General features: G+C 40.2%; 1 protein-coding gene across 8 annotated transcripts in view; it reads left to right on the top strand.

Annotated features, from left to right (window-relative positions):
- MAPKAP1 (MAPK associated protein 1) overlaps nucleotides 1-12,256 on the top strand; it is a 265,377-nt gene that overhangs the window by 158,517 nt on the left and 94,604 nt on the right. For all 8 annotated transcript variants that reach the window (XM_019033883.4, XM_055351923.2, XM_063697026.1 and 5 more), the window contains one exon: nucleotides 2,362-2,471. In XM_019033883.4, the coding sequence (XP_018889428.1) occupies nucleotides 2,362-2,471 (110 nt within the window). The remainder of the gene's footprint in view (nucleotides 1-2,361; nucleotides 2,472-12,256) is intronic.

Here is a 12,256-nt window from a genome sequence, read left to right as displayed (position 1 = left end):
GGCCAGTACTAGTTTGTGAGTACCCGAGAACTTGTGTTCTCTTTTAGGCCCTACTCATCCATCGCCCAACATATTGTCACAGATGGAGCGCATACTGACTTCTGAGGAGAAAGCAGGGGAAGGCAAATCTGAACGTGGTTGACTGGCATTTGTTCCAAACACACACTGGCCTAGCGCCAGAGCAAATACCCCCAAGTTTATAAATGCACAAGGCACTTTACGTTTCAGTACTCTTGCCAAAGTATCACTTACTGCATCGCTCCCTAAATATAGTTTTTTAAAAAGAGCTTTTTCTTATTTTGCTTTGATCAGTAAAATAAACTTTTAAAGATTGTTCTGGGATGGGGTCCAGCTTCTGAGGTAAAGAATGGCCGGGACTCAGGCATGATTCAGTAACAGAGTGTTCCGTAAAATTAGCTTGACAGTTCTCAGGCCTGCTGTTCAATAGCAAGAACTTGACCAAGTTAAAATGGATGATGGTGCTGGCCAGACCAGCATCGGCTTTTGCTTTTTAACAAATGGAATGTCAAGGATTAAACAGCAAGCCGTATGGAGAGGAGGGTTGTGGAGATGTCTCTGTATTAGGGAAGCAAATTAGGTCCTTGGTTTTGAGATCGGCCCCCAGCCCCTGTGGAGAGTCAGCCACCTGGTTGGGTCCAACCTAGGCTTAAGGCCCTTCCCAGCCTGTCCTACCATTGGGAAGCTTTTCCAGAACTTAGCTTGGGGCTTGGCTTTTCTTTCAGATTTGTCGTCAATATGAAGTTCTGCCATGTTTTTTGGCCACATTCCCTTTAGAGATTCTTATGGAGAAATGGGAATGCGACCAAACTCCTTGTGGCAATTCCCATGTTCCATAGTTGGAAACTTGGGTCCCGTTTGTTACATGAGCTACTTGGAATTGGTCTGTTTTGTTCCAGTGCCCAAGCGTAGTGAGTAGTATTTGTGATACTTGCTATTGCAATTAACAGTCTTGGTGAAGTTATACCTCACACAGGAGATGGGCTTCTGTTTTTAGAGTGCTTGTTCCTTAGCGGTTTTTTTCCAATCTAGATGAAGCCTTTCCCGCACCCAGTTTGATTAATTGGAAGCTTACAAGGAGTGTTAGTGTTTTGTCTTATAATTACTTGTGCTTCAGCTAATATTTTGACTTTCTAGGACTAAGCAGATTAAATCATTCATACTGAAGTGTATAGACTGTATTTAAAAAAAAAAATACAGCCAGGTGCGGTGGCTTATGCCTGTAATCCCAGCACTTTGGGCAGCTGAGGCAGGCAGATCACAAGGTCAGGAGTTCAAGACCAGCCTGGCCAAGATGGTGAAACCCATCTCTACTAAAACTACAAAAATTAGCCAGGCACGGTGGCAGGTGCCTGTAATCTCAGCTCCTGGAGAGGCTGAGGCAGGAGAATCGCCTGAACCCGGGCAACAGAGGTTGCAGTGAGCCGAGATTGCGCCACTGCACTCTAGCCTGGGTGACAGACATCTCAAAAAAAAAAGTGTGTGTATGAATAAAGAAATATATTTACTAGCTAGTTAGAGCATTTTCTTTTCCTCCTTCTCAGTTACTTTGGGGTATTACTGCCCTGCGGCCCCACATGACTTTTTTTTGTCTGGGGCTCCATGAGCTTAGTATGATGGCAGTATCTGCCTGTAGTGACATCTACTGACACAAGCCAAGTTTATCAGTTGTCAATCCTTGTTGCAAGATTTGGTTTGGAAGCCAACACTAGGAACCCATGGTGCTGCTGACCCACACAGACCACTTAGGTTCAACTTGGACAGATTAGAAGAACCTTCCCTAAGCGTGACCTCTCTCACATGGAACTGCTCATGCTAGAATCGTTTATCACTGCCCCCCCCCCCGCCACCCACCATTAGAAGTGTATTTATTCAACCTATTTTTAAATAATTGGCACCTCAGTATGCACTTACTTTAAAACTTGCTTAAACACGGCCGGGCGCGGTGGCTCATGCCTGTAATCCCAGCACTTTGGGAGGCCGAGGCGGGCAGATCACGAGGTCAAGAGATCGAGACCATCCTGGCTAACACGGTGAAACCCTGTCTCTACTAAAAAAAAAAAAAAAAATACAAAAAATTAGCCGGATGTAGTGGCGGGCACCTGTCCCAGCTACTCGGGAGGCTGAGGCAGGAGAATGGTGTGAACCCAGGAGGCGGATCTTGCAGTGAGCCGAGATTGCGCCACTGCACTCCAGCCTGGGTGACGGAGCGAGACTCCATCTCAAAAACAAAACAAAACAAACAAACAAACAAAAAAAAACTGCTTAAACACAGTGAAGATTGCAGTTAACATCTCTCTGGATGAATGTTAGTGATGATTTAATATTTGTCTTTTCCTACAGAAATGCTGCTCATGGATTCTCCCTTATTCAGGTGGACAACACAAAGGTTACCATGAAGGAAATCTTACTAAAGGCAGTGAAGCGAAGAAAAGGATCCCAGAAAGTTTCAGGTGGGATAGTTAAATCATATTCTCACAGTAGTAGAAGCTTAACCCTTATTAAAAGGGCATAGGGGGTGTGTGTGTGTGATGGCTGGCTAGATTCTTTCAGATGTCATTGCTAGAAGGTTTGGTTAGCTGATCTATGCAAGAAAAGGTGATTGTACACTGCCCCTCGGCCTCAGAAAGGGACTGGGTCAGCGGCATATGTGAGAAGAATGTATTCATATCAATTGTGGAAGTTGCTTCATTAATAATTTGTGGTAGACTCAGACAGAGCTACTTGTGCTGATGATCAGTTGATATAAAGCTGTCTTGAAAACTGAATCAGTCCTAAACTTGAATCACTGCTATTAATTTCATGTTTTCACATAATTTCCCATGGGAGAACTTTTAGTTACTAATATTTGTGGTATGGGGAAGAAAAGAAAAATTTCTCTTCATCCTTATCAAATGAGGGCAACCTTTAAAAAAAAAAAGACGAATAAAAGGACAAATCACTTGATGTGCACTAATAACTCCTCATTACTCAACTTTATATAGAAAATATGCTTATAGTATTAGCTGTGATATTTAAAGGATATATACCAGGATTGAGAAATAATCATCTTGAGAAATAGCTCAAAGATTTGTCATATCACAGACAACTTTAATATAAATCAACTCATATATGACGTGTTGAATATCTTAGCTCTGTAAATAAAGAGACTTCTTAAACACCTTTGATTTTACCTTTTGGAAAGGAAAAAAAGCATTGCTGGGGTTGAAGAAAATAGTTTTGTGCTCTTTTTAAGGGGAGGCATATAATCTGTTCCAGATTTAATTAGCTATCTTCAGATGAAAGCTGAAGTTTTAATAAAAGTTAGAAGAGATAACACAGCGAAGGACATGGATGAGCTGTCTCAAGGCCATATTCCAGGGGAATGATAAGAGCTGTAAAAAATGGCAGAGGAGAGCAATTGAATGGAGCAATGAAAATCTGATTCTCATAAAAAAGAGAGAGAGAGAGAGATGCTGGTAGGGGCGGTTGTAGATGAGACCTGCTAGCGTCTGCAAGCAATTTGGATGCTTGCCAGGAGTCATTGTTCACCCTCGGCTGTGGCGGCTCTGTCCAGATGTGCCAACTGCACGTTTCGGCTTTTGCCAGCTGACTGCGCCGTTTGATAACCAGCTCTCTGGATGCCCATCACTGGCCGCAGAGATAGAATTAAATGATGATGATCTTCCCACAAGTTGGGAGAGGAAACAATGCATATAAATCTTGATTTCATCTCAGCATGAGAAGTCTTTATCCATCATCACTCATAATGAACAAGTCGTTAGCTGGGATGAATGGTGTTCTGGTTTTTCCAAACACCTCTTTTGTTCATTTTTTGGGTGACTTTTATCCATTGCATGGGGGTCAAACTTCTTTGCATTTAGGGGGTGATTGAAGAGGCACAGCCACTCCTTCCCAGTGAAAAGTGGATATTTTGGGGTTCCAGGTGCCAATCTAATAGCTTTTAAACAGCTTTAGATAATCAAAGATATTTAGTAGGCATTCACCCTTTCGGATCCTGGTTCTTTACTCTTGTTTTGGTCCCAAATATTTTATATAAAAGTATATTTGTGATATAATGCATTATATTCTAAGAAGGCCTTATTCTGAATTGTCCAAGGAGAAGGTGAAACTTTTTTAAGCTTCTTAGTAGAAATTCCACTGTCACAGATTTTTCAGACCATGAAACTCCTATGAACTTACTTAGATACAGCTGAGCAAGTATCTTTCCTTCTGTCTCCCGTCGTCTCTGTCCAATTGCATACCCGTTTTTCTATGTCCATTCCCAGCGTTTATCATACACACATTTATTTATGTTCACCTTTGTGTACACATTACTGCCTTTTCCATCAGAGTCTTTGCCATATCCTTGGCAAAGAGTTAGGACTCGTTATCTGAAAAACAGTGATCTGCATTATTTATTCCTTTTCATACAAGAGAAGCCAATTGAGATTGATACATTTACATAAATTACTGTCCATTTTCTTAATCCAAAAAGCTTTTTAACAAAAGAAGCTCTTTCTGTAGCTTTAATAAGTCTGGTCACATAAAACAGAAGGATCTCCAGTTTGGTAAAGATATTTGTTTAAGGTTAGGTTGGTAAAGGCAGGGTACATCTTGTGTTTTTGAACTTTTATATTGTAGAGTAGACTTTTCTTTGGAGAGTGATTAATGAAAAGAGGAAAATCCTCTTGTCATAGAAAGTAACACATAGAAAGTACTTAAAAAATTGTTGGTGCTCACAGTTGGCTATGAAATACCTGTTAGTTACCCATTATGACGCATGAACTTAGTCATGAACTTGGTGGAAAGAGATGCCAGGTTAGAGGCAGTCATCCTGCACTTCCTGAGCCTCTGTCACAGTAACCAGCTTAGTGTTTGCAAAAATGTGCCTACCATGCCCCATGTCTGGGAACAGAATTAGAGTGATCAGCCCTGTCGTCAAACCCCTTTTACCTGATTGAGTACAGAACAGCACTTGTCTCTTTGCTACCCTTATTGAACGTCAGTGAAGAAGGGGGGAAATACCAGTTCAAATCAAAATACACATGCCATGTAGAGTCAGTAGTTATCACAGAGGTTAGTTGTGCTACAACAAGATTTCAGAAATCCTTTGATAGGCTGACAGTGAACTTGTTCCTTGCCCACAGACATTTCTCTTCTCTTACCTTTTTTCCAGACTGACTACACAACTGTTTGTTTGATAATAATAATAAATTTAGAACTTAAACATTTCATTATTAAATCAAAATGTAGGCCTAATGGCAGTCCTAATATTTGCTCTCTTGTCCTTCAGTCTGGCACTCCTTCCCCAGTTTTCATTTGTGAAAAATCAGAAGGTGGTAGGTATTTGCTTGAGCAAAGGAACTCTTCTTTGTTGAGGTAAATAGCTTTGCCAATTGAAGCCCTTAGGGTTTCAAAATCATTTTGCTTTTTAGGATAGACTGTCATTTACAGACACTTGTAACTGACCTAAAATTTTGATTTGCATTATTTGTAATTATTTCATCAACTCAAAACTATGAACACTGCATGGGTTTTTTTTCTATTAATATTCATATGAAAAGAATATACTATAGTAGTCTTTTCACAGTATGTTTCAGTCAATTCTCTGCTAAGGTCTATTTTTTATGCCTATTTTTAAATGTCTCTTTTAAAGTTTCTCTTCAGCCTTTCATTTTTTTTTACTGGCCTACTTGACATTTGGAATGTACCTGCATTGGCAGGAAGTCCCTACTATTTAAGAAAATTGTAATTGGAGAATCCAGTTTTAGAAGAATTAGGTGAAGCCTCTTTACTCATGTTAACAGTTAGGTGGGTGTGTTTTTGACACAGTAAAGAGTGGCTTGTCAGGTCCCTTGATTTAGGCAGCAAAATATACTAAGCTGTTATTTAGTGAATAAAGGCCTTAATTCAAGTTCTCCCTCTGTCAAGCTTACCCTCACAATCAGTGACCTTTGTTGTTATTTAAAAATGCAGTTAACCATCAGCCCTTCCTAGCCTTCTGAAGCATTATGTTGGGCATGACAGACACATTGCTGAGAAATAGATCAATTTCAATGTTTAACATTGACACAGAAATATAGATACTTCTAGATCTACAGAAGAGAGAGCATCAAAGTGGGGTTTGCTAAGCAGAATAGTTTTCCGCGTAACTTGTCTCAGTAGTCTCATTATGAAATAGAGGTGATTTTCTGTATTATCTGTGGAAAGATTGAACAGGAGCATCTTAACTTTTTCTTATTCCTGTCCATTCTTTTGATATGAAAGACAAATTTTTATTAGTCTGAAGATTCTTTTAAAAAGTTCTTAAAATATTGTTAATAAGCCTAGTGACATTCATTCCTACTTTTATAAAATTTCACGTAGAACTTGAAAGAAAAATGTTAGCTTTGTCAAGTGGGCTCCCTCCTAACTCTATATCTGTTTAGAATCACAGAGCACCTTATTGCTTGCTAATTTACTTTGTTTTCACAAGACCCCTAGAATGTCACCAGTGAGATAGTGTACGGGGCTTCTCAAACATTATTCCGCCAAGTACTACTAGGAGCAGAGGGGGAGTAAACATGTACAACAGGGTATGGGGTTCTGGTCTGAGGGACAATGATGGCATCGTTGGACTCTTAAGTTGTATCTTAAAAATTTCATGTAAAATGTAAATATCGATCCATAACGTATCTGTAGCTATGTCGTACATTCACTTATGTGCTCCCCTGTGTCAGACCTAAGGAGGACCTTTTTCTAGAGCAAGAGTATACATAAGAGGCTGAGAGGGAGAATAATAGGATGCAGGGGAGCTCTCTGCATCCTATAGGGTGTTCGGGGAGCCCCTCTCTGAGAAATTGACATTTAAACAATGACCTTCACATTTAAGCTATGAACAGTTTAGGAGTAGGGCAGGGACAATGCCAGTCAAAGCAGTGGCTTACCATATTTTAATGTAAAAAGAACATTTCAGATTACTTTGCAGTTTAATTTACTTAACCCCCCACCCCGCCAAAAAAAAAAAAAATTGTAGTAAAATTGACCCTTTAAGGGAGATAAAGCAGGTTCCCTGCACAGTAAGTGGCACCATCGTCTACCCATTCACCTGAGCCACATATCCAGCTGTCAGTCTTGAATTTTTCCTGCACTGCCTCCCCACATCTTATCCATTAGCAAGTCTTATCAGTTTTACCTCTAGAATATATCCTGAATCCATTTAGTTGTCTTCGTCTCTGTTGGATGGGTCCAAGTCACCATGACTCTCCACCTAGACTGCTGAAATAGCACCCTGGCTGGTTTTTCTGCTTGTGCTCTTGGCCTCTCTCCAGTCTGTTGTTTACACAGCAACCAAAGAGAGATTTTAAAATATGAGTCAGAGCATATCTGCTCCGAACTCTTCAATGACTTTCAGTTCTGTATAGAATTAAATCCAAATTTTTAACCACTGTGAAATACACTGAGGCCCAAAGAGGATAAGAGACATACAGAGAGTATGAACACAAAGAAATAAAAGAACTTGAAAGAAATGGAGAAAAAAATACAGAGTTGATGATTGCCTTATGACAGAGGGATACAGATCAGGAAGAGACCCTGGGTACCCAAGGCCATGGGGAGGTGCAGAATTTAGAGCCTGTGACCCACTGTGGACCTGCTGTACTAGACTGGCTGCAGCAGGGTCAGTCTCCATAATACCACACACAGTAGGCCTTACTTTCATGCCAGATAGACTGAGAAAGTTGTATACAGATGAATTTATTATTTATTAAGTGTATTTTAGTCAGGCACAGTAGCTCACACCTGTAATTCCAACACTTGGGAGGCCAAGGCAGGAGGATTGCTTGAACCCAGCAGTTTGAGACCACACTGGACAACATAGTGAAACCCTGTCTCCACAAAAAATCTTAAAAATTAGCCAGACATGGTGGCACACGCGTGTAGTCCCAGTGACTCGGGAGGCTGATGTGGGAGGATTGGTTAAACCCAGGAGGTCAAGGCTACAGTGAGGCATGATCACACTACTGCACTTCAGCCTGGGTGACAGAGCAAGACTCTGTATTGGGAGGGGGAGTTATTTTAAAGGGGATTTGTGTGCCATGGGAGGAGTTGGTCTTTCCGAAAGGAGGACCCCTTCCAAGGACATGGGAGCTAATGAATGGAGTGCCTTGGTGTACCTAGAAATATTACCTCATTTAATCTGTACAACATCCCTGGAAAGTAGATTTTATTATGCCTGGTTTGAAGATGAGGCTTTAGAAATGTTAAAGGAAAAAGGAGGTGCATCTTGGAATTAAGGACCTATGGTAACTGTATATGTAATGATGTACTTCTCTGAGCCTCACTTTCCTCAGCTCTAAGAGGTTAAACGTACCCAAGTTTCCTCGGTAAGTAAATGGTGAATCTAAATTGGAGCCCAGGCTTTTTTGACCTCAAAGCCCATACTCTTTTTATTTGTACCGTGTTGCTTATTAGAACCCTAATGGGAGAATAAATTTAAAATTCTGTAAACAGAAATGTTCATTGATTCTGAGATCTAAATGCACGAGGGAAGTGCAGCATTTAAAGGAACCCTGTGGTGAATCTGGATATAAAGCCAGGAATTCTTTTTGTAATTGCACAATTTGTCTGTATTGGTGTCAGTTTTAATGTTTTATGTCTAGCTTTCTTAAAGCAACATACACCTGTCCTAAGCTGCCCTGTGGAAAAGGGAAACCCATATATATTTTAGATGGAGTAGGGTTTTTAACACCCTTCTAGCCTGAAATGCCCTCTGAAGGCTAATGTAAGCTAAAGAATCTTCTGGCTATAGGGTTGAACAGAGAGTCCTACTTCATATGCAATTGGTACAGAAAATCCAGTATTCTTTCTTCTATCAAAGTAGAGTTTGTAAGCCAGGGACACAGATTTGTGATTTCCTTATGCTGTAGCAGATAATCCTTAAAAGAATAAACACTGAATGAATGAATGAATGAATGAATGAATGAATGGAAAATAGAACTGTTCAAGTGATCTTTGTCAGAAAAAAGGCAGTAAATTCTGCAGACAATTATTCCTCCTTATGGAAGAATAAGTAATCATGCTGATGCCACTCATGCATAGGGGATGAATAGGAAACAGAGACCTGACACTCAATATCCAGTGACCTATTGGGAAAATGCTACAGTAAATTAGGGCTGCTAAAGTGTTTAAATGTGTGACTCAGAATTGCCCCAGGCAAGGAGTTCAATATTCCTGCCTGCCTCCTTTCTCTGCCTCTTTATCTTACTGTTCCATCTCACCTGAGCCTCTCCCTGTCTGGAGTGCTCTGAGGCTCCTGATGGATCTTCCCAAATACAGAGCACAGCACGTTGAAGATAGTGGCATTGCAGTCAACTATTTTATCTAGAAAGCCTGGAAATTTAGAGAATTTATGTCAAGCAAAAATCTTTTGGAATCACTTTAGAGACCCAATTATTTTAGAAGGGTATTATGAGCTCTCGCAACTGCCACCTCAGAAAAACTTGAAATATATCATTTGCCAAAACTATGTTTGACCAACATTTACTCTTCCTGCTAGTCGCTAATCTTTCAGAAGTTCCTTTTCCTTATAAAATCTATTCATTCATATCATCTGGGCAGTCATAAGTGTGGATTCAATTAATGAAAAAGCAGACCGAAAGGAAGAAAAAAGACATATGCCCCAAGAGGCTGTGTGGTGGTATGGGAGACACACACACACTTAGAAGTCAGACAGCCTTCTCCTGGGTTCACTAGGGTCTGATTCTAGAGCACCGCCAATTTAATAATAGCTTCTCAGGAAATAATTCTACATTACGTGTACATATTGATTGTAAACTGCATCCTGATTTTATAAATGTTTTAAAAAATGAAAATCTATCTCAGAATTAAGAAATTCCGGAAAGTGTATATGTGTGTAATGATGTACTTAACCTCTCTAAGCCTCGCTTTCCTCAACTCTAACATGGGAGAGGCTGAGTGAGTATTAATCAAGGCACTGGAGGAAAGGGCTATCTGTGCTCTTAAGCTCTGTGTGGCTCTGAGATGCCCTGTTTAGTTCATCTGTCATCAAATGCTGCCTGCTCTGTGCCATGCTGCCTGCTCTGTGCCATGCTGCCTGCTCTGTGCCATGCTGCACTAGAAATCAGGTGGAAAACCCAATGAGTACACATAAAAAGAGGGATTAAAATGTGGTAAATTGTCAAGCAGACGTATATAAGCTACTAAAGCAGCACAGGTAAGGGAGTCCTACTTGAAACTACTGGGTTGGGTAGGGGACTGAGAAAAGATTCTCTGGGGTGATTTATTTGATGGCTCCTTGAAGACTAATTAGAACTTTGCCAGATGGGTAAATGAGAAGAACATTCTAAGTAGAGGAGACAACATGTTTTGAGATGTAGTCACAAAACATAGAAGTTCCAAATCATTGGAGCAGGAAGAGGGCAGAGGGTAAGCTACAGAAACTAGGCAGGGCCGGATCCGACCAGGCCAGGCCTGATAAGTCAGCTTAAAAATAGAAGTGCATTTATGTTTTGGGAGCTTGTTTTGTAACAGGCACTGTGTAGGCACTAAGAATTTTGTAAAGACCAAGAAATCGTTCCTACTCTCAAGCAGCTTCTATTTAGTTGGGATAAACAGGCAATTATAATACCATACAAGGGATACATGGAAGTAAGTATAGGGCCTGGGTGCACATGGGAAGCAGGGAGCCCTAGTTCCATCCTGGGGAGTCAGGGAAGAACATCCCAAGCTGAAATCTGAAGATGAATAGAAACTAGGCAGGTAAAGAGGGATGGGAAAGAGTGTTCAGGCTGCTGTGGTCGTCAGGGGCTAAGTCATGTCCGTATGTAAGCTGTGTTGAATATGAACTTTATTCTGATGGCAGAGGGGATCTATTGAAAGAAGGGCAATATATAATCAGAATTTCTCTTAGAAAACACTCATCTGCATTGTACAAATGTATTAGAGGCCAAAGAACGTGAAGCAGAGACACCAATGCAGAGGCTCTCAAGAAATCTGTCCAACAGATAGTGGAGCCCTGAATTAAGGCGTGCAGAAGAGTAGAAGCTACTCATCGGGAAATGGAGGGATGGACACTATGGTAACATCTGATTTCTTTCATTAGAGCTAAATGCACAGTTTGGGAGAATTGAAATAGCTTTGACCTGTGGCCAGATCTCCTGGAGTTAATATCAAAAGAAGGTAGTGGCATTTAAAGATATTTTTTGAATAAAATTAAATACTTGTTGGGGAAGAAGCAAACATTTTAGAGATGTGTGAAGTAAAAAATGAAGGTTTCGTATAACTTCCTTTGGTGTAAATCCTTTGGTTTTTTTTTCCTTCAGTTCACATACAGATAGACATATAGGTTATACATTTCATGTGGACAGGGTTCCTGTTTTTTGTTTTTGTTTTTATTTTTTAAATCACTTACATATTCAACATCTGTCAAGGTACCTGTCAAATAGTATACTCAGTAAATGCTTGTTAAGTGAACTCATGAAAAATGCATATGTGTTAAGGTTTTTAGGGTAATTATGTCACACAGCATATATGATATTGCATTTACTTTTTTAACTCAATATGTCATAAGCATTATTCTATATTAGAGTGACCACACATTTTATCTTCCTAATAATTTGTTCAACTTAGCTCTCTATTGAAGGATGTTTAGATTATTTCCAAATTTTCAGTGTTACAAAAACATGCAGTGAACAATCTTGTTTGAATATTCATTGCATATTTGTGCTAGATTTTAAATATGGATTGCTTGTCAAATATTTATTTAAAATGTTGAGGAAAACAAATTGCCTTTCAAAAAGTTTATGCCTGGCCGAGCGTAGTGGCTCACACCTGTAATCCCAGCACTTTGAGAGGCTAAGGCAGACGGATCACCTGAGGTCGAGTTTGAGACCAGCCTGGCCAACGTGGCAAAACCTCGTCTCTACTAAAAATACAAAAATTAGCCAAATTACGTGGCAGGTGCCTGTAATCCCAGGTACTCAGGAGGCTGAGGCAGGGAGAATCGCTTGAACCTGGGAAGCAGAGATTGCAGTAAGCCAAGATCGTGCCACTGTACTCTAGCGTGGGTGACAGAGTAAGACTCTGTCTCAAAAAAAAAAAAAAAGAAAAAGTTTATGCCCATTCTTTGACATTCCAAGAGTATGTGAGAATGCCCTTTTCCCCAGCTCCTTACCAGCACTGAATGTTATCAGTCTTTAATTTTTGCCAAATTGATGGTTAGCAGCCAGTATCTCATTTTAATTTGCATTTCTGGGTC

This window comes from Gorilla gorilla, chromosome 13, assembly GCF_029281585.2.
Source record: "Gorilla gorilla gorilla isolate KB3781 chromosome 13, NHGRI_mGorGor1-v2.1_pri, whole genome shotgun sequence".
Taxonomy (NCBI): Eukaryota; Metazoa; Chordata; class Mammalia; order Primates; family Hominidae; genus Gorilla; species Gorilla gorilla.
Note: the sequence above shows the minus strand (reverse complement) of the source record. Positions and strands in the feature narration are given on the sequence as shown.